Raw genomic sequence first — 17776 nt, 5'->3', positions numbered from 1 at the left:
TGTTTTAGAAGGACGGGTGTCCTGACGGGGGCAATCTTCAAGTCACACTTGCACAAGACTCTACTCTAAGCTCCCGTGTCACTCCCAAGCCCAAGCCAGGTGCCCACACGGCAGGCGCTCACTAGGTGTGTGCTCCCCTGAGCTGAGTTACTTTCTCCAACAGTTCAGCCTTAGGGTGGGGAGAGAGGGGTCCTGGTAGCCCAGTCAGGGAGTGGGTATCCTGCAGACTTGTCCTGGTCAGGACGGGACAGGCCCCTTTCGCTCCTGGCCCCTTTCATCTTCCCTAGCCCCACAGTAGGGCAGGAGGGGAGGAGCTGGTTCAGTTCAGGATCCCTGGCGGGGGCAGGACTCGGCCTTAAGCCACCAGTGAGGGAAGGCCCATGCAGACAGGCAATGGGGGAAGTACAGTGGATCCAGTGACATCAGGGAAATCTCACTGCCCCCACTCCTTCTTGCCCCAGCCCTGGGCTCCCCTCCTTTTTCCGAGCCATCTCTGTGCAAACATCCCTGGAAGGGGCAACTGGCTTTTTAGCCACGGCCACACCATGTGAATAAAGGCTCTGAGGGGCCTCTAACGAGGAGCCTTAAGGGGCAGGGTTGGGATTCACACCCAGGTCTGTGTGCTTCGTGGTTCCCGGTGTTCCCATGTCCCATATGGTCTGCCCCACCCCAGAGAAGGTCCTGAGAAGGGTTAGGAGAGTGTGTGGAGATGGAACCATCCTGCGAACTGAACGGGTCAGTGAGGCTGGAGATCCCAAAAGCCAGCCCCTCTTCTTACAACTGTCTCCCAGGGAGACTCGGGGAAGCCAGGCTGCAGGGCTGTTCCGGTCCCCTCTCAGAGGGGCTTGGGGTGGGGGGCAGACAAGGGCCCAGATCCACCCTCTTTGCAGAACCAGCCCATGTCCTTTGCTGGGTGTCCCCGAGGCAGCTGGGTAGCTGCTTACCTGTCCATTTTTCCCCCCTACCCTGGGGGCAACCAACATGGTGGTGCTGAACTCAGTTCTTGCCCAATATCGACTGTTCTTTGAAATCACCAAGCCTCACTTTCTGCATCTGCTAACTGGGGGGTCTGGAACGCCTGCCCTCCCTACCTCACAGGGCTACTCAAGAGGACGTTGCTGGCGGCTGATTATGTGCCAGGCACTAGGCTAAGCCCTTTGTGCATATACTCTCCCTGAATCTTCACAGCAACCCTGGGAGGAAGGGACCATCATCGCCACCATTTTACAGATGAGAAAACTGAGGCCTGGAGGGACAGTGGGAGAAAGGGTACGTGAAAGTGGCTTGTACGCCATGAAATTCTACACAAATATAAAGAAAATTACTTTTTAAAACCTGGGTTTTCCTTTTCCCTTCTTTCCCTCCCTTCCTCCACGAGTGCACGTTCGGCATGCCAGAGCCCCAGGGGCATTACGAGGCAAGGACCACTTCAGACACAAGCTCTGGGCCTCCCATCTTCATTGCTGTGATAACAGAACTAGAGGAGACAGATCTGCCCCCAGCAGGGAAGACTGAGTCCAGACACCCCGGAGATCTTTCCAGGCACCAGGGGTGTGAGTCACTGCAAGTGGCCTGCAGGAAAGGATGTGGCATTTCCTTCCTTGGGGCTTTCCTACTTGGAGGCAGGGGAATGGAAGAGATGACCTTGGAAGGCTTCCCTGGCCCCTGCCATTCCTGCCAACTGGCCGAGCAGCTGGATGGAGAGGCGGCTGCAGAAATCTGGACACATTACCTTGTGTGTACTTGTCTTGAAGATGGCCCAGGCGGGTTGAGAAAGGTCACTGAGATGGCCGCTGCCTGCTGATCTCCCGAGCTGGCTGAGCCTGTCTCCTCCCCTCACGCCCCTTGAGGGTTCTGGGAACTGATCTGGAGCTCCCCTGGTGTCCCCACTGACCCTTCACCAGACTAGGATGTGTCAGGATGGGCACCGTCAGCTAGTCAGCTCAGCAAGGCCCGTGAGTCACCATCGGGAGGGCAGCCAGGGCAGCAAAATGCTTACAAAAGCCTGGCAGTGTGAGCCCTGGGCGGAGTGCCGACAGCAGCCTCCAGCCTCTCCCTCAGGGGCCCTGCTCAGGCCTGGAGCCCTCCACCATGAACATAGTATGCTGGACTGGGAGGAACAGGGATGGTACCTGAACTGGAGGAAGCTTATTTGGAAGCTGAGTGTTGGGATGGATGCAATTTGGTGAGAGAATCAAGGCCCTAAACTCAACCTCTTAAGTATGGGGTCTAGGGTCTTTGGGAGAGTGGGGAGAGTAGGCCAGACCTTAGTTTAGGTTAAAACTTCCTTGCAAATGACCAGAAGGTAGTCCTCGGACCTGGCTGGAGCTATAGCAAGAAAGATCGTGGTGAGACACCAAGAAGAACTTCTAGAAACAGCAAGGAAGTTGAGAAGATGAGACAAAAGCCGGGCACAGCTAAGGGGCCTGCTCTAGCCACCCTTCTGCCCAAACTCCCAGCTACCTGTGCTTCCTTCTGTGAGTGGCCTCTCCCTGCCTGGGGCCCAGGCCCTGGCACAAACCAGGCAATCTCTAGGCTGGAGCTGGAGACCTAATCTGGTTTTGGAAACTCTTCTGAAGCTGGCTGTAAGAAGAGAGGCTAGTGAACATGGCTGGGAGGTGAGTGGGCAGGAATCTTGCCTTGAGTTGGGGAGTACAGCAGTGTCCTGTGGGGACCGCTGGGAAAGGTGCTGCCATTGATCTGTACTCATTTCATTTGAGCTCCAAATCAACAAAATGCACGCTTCCTTATCCCCCACCCTCACCCCTGCCAGTCTTGAGCTCACAGGAGAGGTATTTCTAAGCCCTATACCCTACTGGGAGACAGAAGCCCCACTTCTAGGAGACTGTGAACTTGAGGGTGGGGATGAGACGCAAGTAAGGTATCCAGGGTTGGAGGAGGAAAAGGATCACCAGTTGGGGTTCCAGGTTCCTGGAGGAGTTCAGACACGACCCCAAGAAGCCCCAGCTCCCTGAGCCCAGAGAACCATCAGGCTAGGTCTCTGTACTGGGGACTGCTGTTCGCTACTACGGCCGCGTCATGGCGCAGGCACGAAAGTGTGAATTCTGGAGCTAGTTGTTTGGGTTTAAATCCTGGCTCTGCCCCTTGTTAGCTGTGTGACTTTGGACAAGTTTCTTAACCTCTCTGGGCCTGAGTTGCCTCATTGGCAAAATGCGGCTAATAACAGCATCTATTCCCGAGGATGGTGAGGATAAAATGAGACATTTGTAAAGTACCTAGTGCCTGCCCCATGGTAAGCACTCTGCAAACGTCAGTTGTCAGTTTCAGAAGGACTGTTTGTCGACTGATCTCTCTCATTTTGTGGGGTGGCCTCCTAAGGCAGATTCCACAGCCTCCCTCCTTCCTCAGTTATTTCAGATCCTACCCTCATATCCAGCTGCAAAGCCCCTGATGCCTGATCTCAGTCCCTCTACCACCAAGCTCCTTCCCCCATACTTGGGTCAGCAGACCCGCTCTGGGTTGGGGAACATGCCTACTGTTCCCTAGACTAGCCCTCTCTGTTCTTGGAAGTGGGTACCACCCTGGGCCAAGGGTGGGAAAAACTCCCAACAGTAGCTCAAGGATCACTTCAGACCCAGGAAGTATTTGGGGACGGGGTGGGGGTTCCTAATTCAGAGACCCAGTCCTGACACCACGTGGGTGTGAGACCCTTCTATACTCTTCCAATTCAAGAACTTTCTCTTCTTCCCATTGGTGGCTTTCTGGATTCTGCCCTCCCCTCCTCCACCCAGGCCACTCCTCCCCTTTGCCCGACTCCTCCCCTTTGAGGCCTGCCTCATTAGGCTGGAGACTTTTAAAGAAGGCCACTGCTTCTTCAACTTCTTCAAAGCACTTTCTTGCAGAACGTAGGCTTGTTTTGCATAAAACCCAGAGATGCCCTCTGAGCCTCAGAGCACTGGACTCTGTCCTAGGACAAAACTCAGACCCGGGTCCTTCTCCGGGCGCCCTGCGCCCCACCCCCGCCCCGCTCCTTACTTCCCCCAGTCCCTCAGCACCCCATCCCCCAGGCTCCAGAGCTTCGCGCCCGGATCGCGCTCACTCTTCCTCCCTTAGATAAACTTCCTTTCAAAGCCTCGCTTAATCCTCTCCCCAATTCCAAGCCTCCCTCTCCTGCTGCGGGGAGGGTGGGGGAGAGCGAGGAAGCTCGGCTGCGGGCCGAGGGGGAGGGGAGGGGCTGCCCGTGGAGTTGTGACCCACCCCGACTCAGACTGCAATTCTCCCAAGTTCTTTGTGACACAAAAGGTAAACAGAAGGCCTGGCTCGCCCCCGTCCCCCACCCTCTCCTCCCCTCCCCCAGCCAGCCAGATGGGCCTGCGCGCTGGGGGGAAGGGAGTGGGGGAAAAAAGGGCAGATTGTGCAAAGGAAAACAAAAGAGACAGAGAGACATCAAGAGACAGGAAACGCGGGGAGACATACTTGGTGGGTGAGAGACGAAGAGGCGGGGATGTGGTGGCCTCAGCAAGGGCGAGAGCCTGGGAGGGGAGCAGAGAGGGACGGGCCTAGTGACCCACAGGGACTGAGAAACTGACAACTCAGAAGTGCCCGGGAGAGACCCTGAGGGCAGAGCCAGAGAAGAGGAAGCCGGCAGAGAAATGAGGGACTAAGGGCTGAGTCAGACTCAAACTCTGAGCAACAGACGCTGAGGCTCAGCGGAGAAAGGCCCAGCGGTCAGGTGCAGGCAGAGGCGGTGTTTCCCCACCACGTCCCACTGGAAAGCTGCTCCCTCCCTGGCACTGGGGATGGGCCAGAGCAATTCTCCAGCCCGTCCTTCCCCTCCCTCAGTGCCAAGCCCACCCTCCCGCCCCGGCCCCAGCCCCAGCCCCAGCCCCAGCCCAGCCCCAGGGGCGTCCTCCTCACCTGCACAGCAGAGGCCGACTGCTTGCTCTCATTATTCCCTGGGGAGCTCAGGCCCGAGGCTTGCTGCAGCAGGAACTGCCGGGCCACCTGGAGAGCCTGCAAGACAGGGGGAGTCAGTGCACCCAAAAAGGGGAGGTCAGGGTCGAAGGAAGGTCTTGGGGGTGAGTGAGAGGGTCACAGGGTCCACCTGCACTACGGGATAAGGATAAAGGTAGGAGTCACGGGAACAGTCAGGCTTCAGGGATCAGAGCCTACAGAGAGTCACTCTGGGACCTGGTGAAGTTTTGTTGGGACTCAATGGGGCAGCAGACGGAAGGGTCAGTGGTCAAGCAAGGACCACTGGTGAAAGGACAGCAGCGGACTCAGGGTATTAACAGGTACTATTTCTTGAGCATCTACTGTGTGTCAGGCACTTTATAGGCAAGATCTCATCTAATCCTCTCCCAGAGCGTGTGAGGCAGGGATTATCAGTTCCATTTTGCAGATGAGGAAACTGAGTCTCCAAGAAGTAACATGCCTAAACTCACACAGCTAGGAGGTGTTACTTGGCCAGTAAGCCTGGCTCCAAGGCCATCTGCCTCACTAGGTGGTCTGTCTGGGGGCTAAGAGAGTGCACTCACTTGGAGTCAGAGCACACGGGGGGGGGGGGGGGGGGGGGTAGTTGATGAGGGTGGAGTCTAAGGGTCTGAGCACTACATGGCTTTCTGAGCCTGGGGGAGTCTGGGCATGTGGCCTTATGGCACTGGTGGAGTTTGATTAAGTCCTGAAGGGTGTGTCACACCGCCCATAGTGGTCAGGGCTTGAAGGCCATGGTGGCTTAGACTGCACTCTGAGCTGGTATGGTCATGGGAATGGGAAGTGTATGGAGTTTGCAGAAGTACCTCCGGCCAGTTAGTGGGCATGGGAGGTGGGCAGATGGGCAGTGAGAGGTTGAGTAGGTCAAGTGGGAGGAGGCCTAGAAAGTTCTCTGTTAAGTTAGCCAAGCCCTCCATCCTCCCCGCTCCAGGCCAGGGAGGGGGCTCAGAGGCAGGGGATGTGGGGACCTGTCCCGAATTTACAACCCAGGAGCACAAAACCTGTCTGCCTCCAGGTTCCTCAAGGACCCCGTTGGGGGCCAGAGCAGCTGTGTCCAGGCCTCTGACAGGGGGCTCTGGCATCAGGGGGACCGAGTTTGAGTCCCAGCTGTGCCACAGCGAACAGCAGTGTGGCCTTGGGCAAAGTTATTCCCCCTCTCTGTGCTTCAGGCTTCTGATCTGCAAAACTGGGCCACTCCCCACCTCCAGAATGCTAGCGGGGTTAAAGGACCAATGCTTGGCATTTAGTTGGCATTCGAAAAGTGTCTGCTCCCTTCCCTTCTCGTGAATCCTTCACCTCCTCTGGCCTCTCCCCAGCGCACCTATTAAATGAAACGTGCTACCTGCAACTCCCACTATCCCACCTCGAGCACCGGCAAGGTGGACCTGTGAGGTGGGACACGGATGCACTCCCACACCCCGCCACTCAGCAAACACTGCCGGGCCTGCTGTGTACCAAGCATATATACACATCCCCTTCACAGCTCTTTCATTGAATAGCTGAGCTTCCCTGAGGCTTAAGTCTAGTTTACCTTAGGATGGTAGTACCTAAATACACTCGCTGTGTCTATGGGACCGCGTCCCAGGCAGACCTGGGGTCCAGACCAGCATACTCCTCACCAGCCCCCGATCCTAGGCCTCCCTCACCCGCCTCTTCCCAGGGACCTCACACCCTGCCTGTGTTTCTTCAAGATTCACATCAGAAAGTAGAAATCTGACCTTCTGAGTCAAAGGCCCTAAGAGGCTGTGGGAGGGGGTGCAGGGTGAGGAGAGGGAGGTGGCCAGGTGGTCATTTGGAACGGGCCTCTGCCTCTATGGGCCTCACTTTTAGGGAAACCCCTCTGGGTCTAATGACACAGGTTGGACAGATGCTCTTTGTCCTCTGAAGGTAGAGGTAAGGGACAGGGGTCAGAGGGCGAGGTGGGGGAAGAGGATGGCTTACAGGGGCTGGCCAGCCCAGGCAATCCACAGGGGACACTGGTTAGGGTAGGGAGAGGAAGCACCCTGGATCCCTAGCAGGGAGAAGGGAGACACCGGGGAGGGTTTTCCAGGGGACAGTGGGGGAGCCCCATGCAGTCTCCTGGTGAGGGGAGTGGCCTGGGGGAACTGTTACTTTGTGGTCCCCTGGAGCATGAAATGTACAAGATTTATAGGAAAAAATGACAGGGCCTTGCAGTCTCACTCCTGTGAGACCTCCCAGTGACAGGCCCTTGCCGCCCCGCCTCTCACTTTCCTGCCCATTAGACCAGATGACAGGGCACCAGGTGAGACCCTAGGCCTGGTCAGGCGGTCCCCTCCTCTGACCTCCCGCCTTCCTGCTTCCTATGTGCCAGGGACCCTGCTAGGTGCTGGAGATGCAGAGAAACAACGTGGCCCTGCCCCAGGGGCTCAGGGCCTGGTGCCGTGGGGATGTCTGTCAGAGACTGAGGCAGAGGTGAACACTGGCACCAGAGCCCAGATGAGGGACGACACTGACTGGAGGCCAGAAGGTCGGGCTCACCGGGTGGACGAGAACGACGAAGGGTGTTTCAGGCACAATGATCCCCACACCACAGACGACAGAAATGGCTGGGGAGTCTGGGGAACTTGAAACCATTTCCAAGGGCAGAAAATCAAGTTGGGTTTAGGGCAAGTACCTGGAGAGGCTGGAGGAGCCCTAAGTCAAATCCTCCAGGCACTGCATTCATTCCTTCTTCACTCACTTGGATCACTCACATTCACAGCAGCCAGCCACGTACTGGCGCTGTGCTTGGAGAAGACGGGGAGGTGACAGTGGGCAATGCACACTCTTTTCATATAATTTTCTTGCAGCCCAGCCTTGACCCAATTTGGGACTCGGTGCTACCTAGAGATCACCCTGTAGGTGCCCAGGGGTGGGGGTGATAGGCAGACTCTGGGTTTGGGGTCCAGATACCTCTGAGTCCCGGCCCCATTCCACCCCACTGAGGGGCCATTGCAATCTCATGCACAGCCTGGTGAGGCCTAGGAATGCGCCTTCCCCTAACTGGACTCTTGGGTGTTTTCAGCTGTCTGGATGTGAAAAGGAGGTGCAGTTGGTTGAAAAGTGGGGAGATCAGAAAAAGAATCTCCAAAAGAAAAGTGGGCTCAGTTTCCCTTCCCTGAGGGCTAGAGATACCCAGATACAGCCTTGAGTGGTACGAGGCGTTTAGAGTCCCACCTGGGAGACGGCATCATGGGAAACCTGGGGGTAGGGAGGGGGCTCAGGGCAGAATGGGAAATGGGGAGCCATTTGGCCTTTTAAACCTCATTTTCCTCCTCCCTCCATCCATCAAACTGAAAACCAAATGCCCAGCTCTGTGGGATCGGGAGTAAGGTCTAGCTTTTCTCTCAACAAGGCAGTACTGGTCCATTCAGTGCCTGGACCCTGGTCAAAGGGATCTGGATCCAAATCCTGGCTCCACCAAATACTGAGTGACCTTGTGTAAGTCACTTCACAGCTCTGAGCCTCAGTTTCTTCCTCTGTAAAATGGGAATAACCCTGCAGTCAGCTCACAGATTTGCTGTGAAGAATACACGGGACAATGTACGTGTACTCAGCACAGTGCTGGCTGAGTACAGGGGGTCAGGCACAGGGGGTCCTGGATAGACATTAGCTACTGTGATTGTGATTATTAATCTCTCACCTTCCCAGGCAGCTCCCAGTCATTTGTCCAGTGCCACCCAGTAGGACTTGTTAACCAATCTCTCTTCCATCTACACCCACCCCCATTCTCCCTCAAGCCTAAGAACTCAGTCTCACTAATGAAGCCTCACTCTCCTCCCCCCACCGCCCATTCAGAAGTCATTAGCAGGATCTCCACAATTAGGAACAAATGGCTTATAACGGATGGCATCCAGGGAGGGCAGCTGGGATGGAGGGGAGTGAAGCTAGCGCTTTGAGGGCAACAGGGAGCCGCTGTGAAAAGAAAAACAAGTCTTGGGGCAGAAGGATCTCTCATCTTCGGGGTGAGACCACACTCTCATTTCTGTCTTGGAGAATTCTGGGGAGGAGGCACCCTCTCCGTGGCGGCCAGGTGCGGGGCGTTTACTGGAGGATTCCCAGTCTATGCTGGGGCCCCAGCCTTACTCCGTGAGTGTTTGGGAAGGTGGGAATGTGATGTTCAGGGAGACAAGCTTGAAGGGCTGAACTTTTGAGAACAGAGGAGCAGAATCACACAGATCGCAGACGTGGTGAACTGGGGTACTGGAGGGCATCTAGTTTAGTGTTTTCCAAATTGCTGGTCATGATCCAATGGTGGGTCAAAATATCAACTTAGAAGGTTAAAAAAAAAAAAGGAAAAATACACACAGGCACACACATACGTGAAAAATATCAGAATTATTAAGTAAGCATAAGCATTGTTTCATGCAAATCTGTGTGCTGGGGCCCCAAGTAAAAGGGATTTCTTACTGTAGACTCAAGCAAAAAGGTTTGTGAAACACTGATCTAGCTCACTTTACAGATCAAGAAACAGAGATACGGAGAGGGGCAGGGACGTGCCCAAAGTCACACAGTGGCAGAAGCAGAACCTGAATCCCCGGGCCTGACCCAGGGCTCTGCACAGGGAAGAGGAGCGGCTGGGAGCTGGGTAAGCAGGATGGAGGACCCCCAGCAAATTCCAGCTTAATTCAGACTGTGGTGAAGGGCAGCCAACATAAATCAAACCCAAACTTCTTTTGTGTGAATCTAGCTAATTTTGGCAAAACTGGGATCGCAACTGTCTTGATAATTAATTTCAGCTGGGGGCTGGCTAGACTTAGAGGAAGGGACACTAGGAGGGTGTTTTGGGGGCTGGCCCATCCCAAACCCGAAAAGCACTCCCAGGAAGGCCCATCACCTGCCCCCCAGAAGATGACTTTTGATTCATTTATCTAGAATTCAGTCGGTATCCATGGAGCTCCACAGGGCACTTGCACTGTCCTAGACACTGGGGACACGCTGTATTGGCTTTAACGGGGCTCACATTGTAGGGAGATGAGACAGATGCTAAGACAGAGAGAGAAGCAAGCTGGGAGCCGGTGGTAAGCGTTCTATAGCTGATGGCTGGCTGGGTACTTAGGCTGTGTGGCCAGGGAAGTCCTCTCCTAGGACACATTTAGGATGCGGGGCCACTCTTTCAGGAGAAGGTATTCATGATGGAGGAAGGAGCTGGTGCCAGAGCCCGGAGGTGGGTATAAGCTTGGTGCATTATGAACCAAAAAGGCCAGTGTGGCCAAGCTGAGTGGCCTGAGAGGAAGTCCTAGAGGTGACCAGCGGCCAGACTACAGGGACAGTCGCTTTTTATTGCATTCTACATTTGGGGAAGAAAGGCTGGAGGCTTTTAAGCAGGAAGTGATACAATCTCTGAGGGTAGATACCTAACCCACTGCTAGTAAATAGTAGGTGCTTAATAAGTACTCATTGACTTGAATTAAACAGGAAACATCGCTCCATCTACCCCTTGAAATACAGGTCCTCTGGGACCAGAGGGAAGGGGTGCAGGGAGAAGGGTCAGAGGTCAGTGGCCCCAACCACTGAGGGTACTGACCTGGGGGGATCCAGGTTCTCCACCAGCAAGGCTTTGTCCTCCAGCAAAGAGACATAAAAATGAAATTACACAGAGAAGGTGGGGCAAGGAGGATGGGGGAGAGACCATAAAACCCCCGAAGTGATTCTACACCTTTTTCCCTTGGAAAAAAAAAAAAAAGCTTTTTGGAAAAGGCTGTAAATTTTTTTTACACCAACCTCGTAAAAATGACATCGGCGCATTCTCAAATTAGAACCATTAAAATGAAAACCAGCAACACACAGATACAGACGGGCCCACGTGGGTGGGAGGCGCACAGCCTGGCTGCACAGCCCGGTTTCAGGACCCCTTCCCCGCCAAGCATCTTGAAAATGCGTCCTGTCCACAAAAGAGAATTAACAAATGAACCCAACAGTGCTGAAAAGGGCAAGGCCCTCCTGAAAGGCTCCTTCCTCCCTCCCTGCACGCCTCCAGCGGTGCTGATGTAGCCTCAGGTTCTCCAGCCCCTTTGGGGCCAAAACCAGCTCCACCAGTAGGCATAGCAGTGGCATCTGGGAAGGAGCTGAAATAGTGCGGGGAGGGGGGCCTGCACTTCCCCGTGGGTCCCCTTCCTCGCTGCTTACCACACTGCTTGGAAACACTCCTCCCTGATGCATCCTGGTAACTGGAGTTCTCGGGGAAGGGGGTCTATTCCCAGGTCTGGGTTCAGAGCCACCATCAACCCAGCCACTGCCCTCACAGTAGTCTCTTCCGCAAGGGGTTGTAAATGTGGGATTTAGAGTGGGGGCTGGGTGGGGCATGCAGTTCCCTCCCCACAGGCTCCCACTGGGGCTCCTAAGAATGAAGGCACTCTCAGGAGAAAACCTAGCTCCCCCACTAAGGGGTGGTCTTGGGGTGTGACCCACCCCACTTCAATCCTTACCCCTCAGAAGAGGAAACATTCACCCTCACTTCCCCAAATTCTCCCTTCTGTCCCCAAACTCCTATCAGTAAGGACAAGAACTCTGGTATAAAAAGAGAGTGAGAGAGGGGATGTCAGAATTCCCCATCAAAAGGGAAGCCCAGGGGTAGAATGGGCTGACTCCCTCCAGAGACCCTGGGCCCCTCCTCTACCTTTCTCTCCTCTCTTAGGGAAACTTCCTTTTTTGTTAGACTAGGAGGCAGACACACAAAACAAGATGTCTTTGGCTTAGTAACCCAGGAGGGGTACAAGAAGGGGGATAGGTGCCCTCCCCTGACAAATCCACTCACAACCCTGCCCTGGTCCCTGCCCTACCCAGCCCCGCCTCTCACCCACCCTCTAGTCCCAGACAGAGGAGGGAGCGGGGAGTTTCTAACGCTACCCCACAGCTGTTGGAGAGTCAGGGACTTAACGGAGGTGAAGTTTCTAAGTCTGCCCTCTGAGGAGTTCGGGGCCCCAACTCTCCCTCCAGGCCAACACCTCCTGGGGAGGGGCTCATTCGACAAAAACAAAAGGAGAGTCTGGAAGGTGTGGGACCAGAGATGAAAGAGCAGAATGTGGGGCAGGAGGGTGGGAGTCTCAGAGACTGAAGAAATGCGCTCCAGACATGAAGACGAAAGACAACTGTTGACAGCGTGTGTGCAGTGGAGGGGGTGTCTGTGCTAATTCCCCTCTGAAGACCTCCCCCATCTCCTTGGCTGGGGCCGAGGAGAGCCAGATGGGGGAGGAAAACAAAAATCTCTTCCATTCTTCCTTTCCCCCATCGCCCAACTCCCCGACACTCCCCGACACCCCCCCATCTCTATGGAGCAGGGTGATTAAAAGCCCATCAATTGCAGAGCCCCCCAACCACTTTGAACCTCCTCACAGGATGTGAACAGGGCGGGATTTGGCCCTGGTTGCCATGGCAACTGTGGTGGGAGTTCCCAGACGCTAGGCAACCCTCCCGTGACCCTCGCTGACCTGTCACCCCCGCAACCTGAGGACAATAGGAGTGCAGGCTCTGGAGGCCCAGGACGCCTTTCAGCCCAGCCGCCAGCAGCTCTGCCCGCCCCCACCCCGCCTGGCCCAGTCCTCCTGGCCCCAAGTCCAGCGAGCATTCAGCCTGGTCCCCAAGACCTCCCTAGGCCCTCCGCCTCACCTCCCCAAAGCCGGCACACGCCTCTCCCAGCCCTGGCTGCCCCCGGCCAGGGAGCGCAAAGGGTACTTGTGGAGTCCCTGGGGAAGGCCCTTCACACTAGGAACATTTTCATACGGTGAAATCAGATCAGGTTAAAATGCAAGGACAACCTTCCAAGAAAAGAGTGATCATAAAGGAGAAATACGGGGAGGTGCTGAGGAAGGGGACTTTTTTTGGTGAAAGAAGGGAGGGGATTGACGGGCGGCTGGCAGTCCTGCTGGGTCTGGAGCATTCTTTAACAGCAGCTAGAGATCACCAACTCCAGCTGGCCAGCAGGGTGTATGTTTGCCTTGTGAATGTTACGTTCCAGGGCCCTCAGCAGCCCCCATACTTCTTCTCAGGATAGATTCTCCATGAGGCGGGAGACCAGGTGAGGTGGTACTGCATTGTCACTACCAAAAGCGGGGCTGGAAGGAGGGAGCGGGAAGCTGGGACCTTGACTGCTAAAACAGGGCAGCCAGACAGGGACCCTCCTCTAGTCAGACTGGGCCTGGCAGCTGGCCGTCCACCCACCCCTGCCTCTGTTTAAACAAGCTCCCGGACTGCTGTTGCGTGGAAACAGGCGCCTGCTCTTGTTCCAAAGTGACGTGGCTGCCCTCTTCAGCACTGTTTGTTTCAGCCTAAAGTCCTGTCACCAGCCTGACTTCTGACTCGCCCCGTTCCTCTCTCTCTCTCCTCTGTCAACTCGTTACTCCCAAAGGCCAAGACTGCATTTCCAGGGCTTGTTTATCCAGAGCAGAGGGGCAGGGACCAACAGACCGACAGATGGACAGAGGAAGAGGGGCTTCAAGAGCCATGTGGACACAAGGAGGTGGGACCAGGGCAGCGCCCCGCAGACCCACTCCCTCTCTCTGCCTCTGTAGTGGCCTCTAGGGCTGCAGGCAGTGCGGCTTCCGGTGGTTTGTTTTAAGAGCACTTTGGGGTTGGGAGGCAGTGCTCTCAGTCACTCCCAGCAGTCATTTATTTAGCACCTACTAGGTGCCAGGCCTTGCTCCCTCCGGTTCCCTTGGGGACTGTGAGTGTGGTGGGAGCTGAGCCCTGGACTAGGAGTCTGGACACCTATGGTCTAGCTGTAGCCTTTCCTGGGTCACCTGGACAAGTCAGTGCCACCTCTGGCTGCCCCTCATCTGCAACATGGGACTACTGATACCCATCTCCCAGGGACAGTGAGGTGATTAAGTGACACAGCCTACGTGGATGACCCAAAGCACCTAACAGAGGTGAGGTATTTATTTGTCCTCGAAGTACTTCCTGGTTGGGGCTGAGAGGGAGGAGGCGCCCCTTGGGCCAGGCTCTCTTTCCTCTAGTCTCTCTACCCCACAGAGTCAGAGACATTTTTTTCTTGGGGTGGGGGGTGGGGTGGTTCCAGAAAGTGTTACCCTGAAGCTTCCCTTAAAGCCTCACTCATATGCTGGAGATTGAAGGATGGCCCACAGACTGTTTCCTTTTAATTGAACATTTTGTAATTTTAATTTTGCAGGGTTCTTTTCATAGTATGGAGCCAAGAAGACCTTTTTAAAGTCTCAAATATTTTCCTTGGCCCCGGGTACTACGCCCATCGTGAGCCCAAATGGATAAAACAGCCCTCCCTCTGCCTGCCTCCAAGTCTCCACCCCAGTTTATTTGTGAAACAGATACAGGATTTTCCAGGACTTTGGGATATTCACCAAAACAAACAGGGATAACTGAAACGTGGAATAGAGATGGTAAAACACAGCTTGAGTGCAATTCAGAACAGAGATACCTGATCGGTACAGACGGTTCTGTCTCTCCCCACCCATCTCCCCACTTACCTGATATCTGTATCCACTTTTCCCTTTAAATAATTTTTTAAAAGAAACTTTCCAGTTTCAGGATTCCTCCCCAGCCCTCCCCCCACATTCAAAATTTTTCATAGCTGTCTACCTAGAGGTGCAGGAAGGGAAGAGTTTTCACCCATAAAAAAATGGGAGCCCTTGGAGATTTCTGGTGAGGTGTGTTTTGTTGTTATTTTGATAAAGGGTAGGGGTTCTGCCCGTTGAGCTTCTGTCCACAGTATATGGCACATACTCTGTGGGTCTCTTCCCCCTGAGAACCTGCTTAGGAGGGTTTGGAAGATGCCAGCAAACTCCTAAGGACCATCTCCCTGGGGAAAGGAGACAGACCCTTTCTGCTCAAGCTTCCAGTGTTTGCAAGAGGAAGTGATTTTTTAAAGTTCTCAGTTCTGTTCACATCCATACTGACCCGTCATTGTGTATAGGGATTTCATACCCAAACTGTATCTGACCCTAACAACCCCTGTACTTCAGGTGCCAAGAGACCAAGGATTGGCCTCAGGGAAGCCCAGTCCTGGCCAAGGTTGACTGCTGATAAGAGGCAGGCTGGGGCTTCACCTGGCTTTGTTCAGTTCCTGAGTTAGTGTTGGCTGACCAGCTCAGTGCAGAGTGCAGGTGCCGGGCTTCTGATGGTGCTGCTTTCAGTCTGACCTGTAGCTGTGAGAGTGGTGGGAAAGCGTCCCTTAGCAGCTATGGAGTGAGGGGAGGAGCCCCAGGGTAAACCTGGGAGAGAGCATGAGGGCAGCATGAGCACACACATAGGTGCACACGAGGCAGGGGTGGGGCACGGGCGGGGAGGTACATGCAGGACCCAACTTTTCTGCATTCTCAGCAGAGCCCCCAAGGGGCAGTACCACCAGCAGTGATTCGAGGAGCAGAGTCAAATAAGACAAGGAGCATCACAAGGCCAGGGCAGGCTGGGCCGGTTCTCCTGAACTTGTCAAGCATGATTCTGTCTTTTTCCCAGGTGGGGCGGGGACCTGGGGCCCCTGCTCTGTCATAACCCAACTAGGCTCCCCACCCTAAGGCCTCTAGATCCTCAGAAAGGCTCATCTTAAGCTCCTGAACTCTGCAGTTTAGGGTGGGAATGATGGAGGGGAGAGAGGGAGTGGGGCACAGACAGGGGTTCCCAATCTGAGCCCTAAAAATGGAGGCCTGCCTCTGCCTACTGCTCTTGGCCTTTCCCCAGCTGCATTGACTCCGGTGCCTGGAAGTTTAATCTCTTCACAGCTTGGATCAGGGGCCCAGGCAGAGGTGGAGGTGGGGAATGTTTTACAATACAAATAAAGTGAAGAAACCACTGTGTGCACAGTCCCCCTCCCCCAAAGAGCACACACCTAGAGCAGGGTCTCCCTCCCCCAGCCCTGTTTGTTAACTTCGCCAGTGTGCAGACGGGAGAGCCCAGGTGCCCAGCCACCCAAGACACACACCCTCAAGCCTGCTGCCTGGGCGTCCGTCTGCCCTTGTGGGCATTTCTGAGACTCTTCTAAGCTCCGCAATCTCAGGGCCCCCCAGCCCCATTTCTCTTTCTGGGGGTGCTGCTCTCCGCACTGCCTTAAGGCGACCATTAGAATGGGAGGGCACAGAGGGGCTCCCATGTTAAAGTGAAGCGCTCGGCAGGGAGCAGTGGCCCCCAGGTGGCCAGGATGTAGTGGGAAGAGGCCTGGCGCCCCCTCTCCCCATCCTGGGGGGCTGGGGAGGGGCGCCAGCTCCTACCTGTTGCTGCTGAAAGTGCAGCAGCTCCGCAGGGCTCATCTCGCCGTTGCTGTCTGCGCTGGCTGCCGCGTCCCTGCCGTCCCTGCCCGCACCGCCTCCGGCAGTGCCCGCAGCCCCAGCCCCGCCACCGCCGCTGCTGCCGCCGCCATCAGCCTGCCCAGAGAGGCTGCCCACACCGTTCTGACCAGACGGAGCCGACCTGATTGTCTCCGAGGCGGATTCCACCATCATGTCGCTCTATCGGGACCTGGAGGAGGAGGAGAGACACGGGGGAGGGGCTGAGACTCGAGGCTGGACGGGCAGGGCAGGTTCCAACCCAGGCAGCAAGCCCCCAAACAACACAAGCACTACCACCTAACACCCCTCCTCAAGTCCTGGGGTGTCTTCTCCTCCCTCTCAACTTCCTGGAGACAGATCCTGAGACCCCTGTTGGGGTGCAGCCCCTCCTAATGTCACTCTCCCCACAGGCCCAGGCAAGGGGCAGCTCCAGAAAGAGGCTGAGGCCACCCCATGGCCCTCCTCCCCAACATTTCCTCGATTTCCAGACTTCCAGATCTCAGCAGGAAAGGGGAGGAAGCAAGCCACATCCACCGACACCCCACACACTAGGGTCCTAAACCTGTCCAGGCCTCTTGGCATAGGGGAGAGGAGAGAAGGACCAGGTGAGGGTCTTGTAAGGACTTAAAAGCGGATGAGCTACTCACTGGGGACCATCATATTGCCATTCCCCCCAACACCTGTAATGGTCTTTGTATTTATTCCCTTGTAGACGGAGAGTTCCCTCAGGGCAGGGCCTCCTTCCTGGCGACACAGCAAAAACAGCTGCCATGTGCCCGCCATGTGCCCAGCACCTAGTTGGAGCCAGACCCTCAGCTGGGCCTAGAGCCATGCTAGGAAGGCAGCCAATGGTCCCACTTCTCTGACCTTCCATTTTAAAGCCCTTAGCCTAGCACCTGGCCCAAAGCAGACACTCAGTAACATTTATTGTCTCTGTAGGCACCAAGATCCCTTCATACGAGAATTGTGGGACATAGTTATCGTCCTGATTTTACAGACGGGAGACTGAGGGTCAGAGAGTTAGAGGGTTTACCCAGGTCAGAGTCAAGACCTGAATCCTGTATCTTCCTCCACCTCCCCCAATGGCTTCCCAAGGAGTGGCTGAGACATCCTCAGGAAGAAAGAGGCTATGCCTGGGATGGCTGTGGTTTGTAAGAAGAAGGCGGCCTGAACTTCCTTCTCCAACTGACAGAGGTTGCACTATCTCAGGGGCCTGTGCACATAGACTGTGATGCAGATGGGGGACTTCAGTATGCTGAGCTGTTCTCACAGTCTGGGGTCTCTACTTATCCCCAAAGCCACAACTCCTTGAGAGGAACATAGATTTCAGCCAAACAGGACATGGTTGGTATCCGCCACTGATCTTTGATATGTCTTAAACTCCCTAAACCTCAGTATCTTTGTTTGTAGAAATAATTAATTGCAGCCTCTCAGAGTCTTGTGAGGAGTAAATAAAATAGCACACACAAAGCACCTAGCAGAGTAAGTGCCAATAATGACCATTCCCTTCTCCACCTGCCCTGTATGTAAGGGTGAAGACCCTAGGCTCAGAGAGGTCAGACCTGGTCTGGGTCACACAGCGATCAGAA

General features: G+C 55.1%; 1 protein-coding gene across 6 annotated transcripts in view; it reads right to left on the bottom strand.

Moving 5' to 3' along the window:
* Positions 1 to 17776, bottom strand: part of FOXP4 (forkhead box P4) — a 48904-nt gene that overhangs the window by 15003 nt on the left and 16125 nt on the right. For 3 of the 6 annotated variants that reach the window (XM_074348695.1, XM_074348697.1, XM_074348696.1), the window contains exons 2-4: positions 16131 to 16377; positions 14973 to 15071; positions 4879 to 4974 (exon numbers count right to left, since the gene is read on the bottom strand). In XM_074348695.1, coding sequence (XP_074204796.1) covers positions 4879 to 4974; positions 14973 to 15071; positions 16131 to 16361 — 426 coding nt within the window. In that variant the 5' untranslated portion in view covers positions 16362 to 16377. The remainder of the gene's footprint in view (positions 1 to 4878; positions 4975 to 14972; positions 15072 to 16130; positions 16378 to 17776) is intronic. The other 3 variants (XM_074348698.1, XM_074348699.1, XM_074348700.1) reach the window with 1 other exon arrangement.

This window comes from Camelus bactrianus, chromosome 20, assembly GCF_048773025.1.
Source record: "Camelus bactrianus isolate YW-2024 breed Bactrian camel chromosome 20, ASM4877302v1, whole genome shotgun sequence".
Classification (NCBI taxonomy): Eukaryota; Metazoa; Chordata; class Mammalia; order Artiodactyla; family Camelidae; genus Camelus; species Camelus bactrianus.
This window is presented reverse-complemented; position numbering and strand designations above follow the sequence as displayed.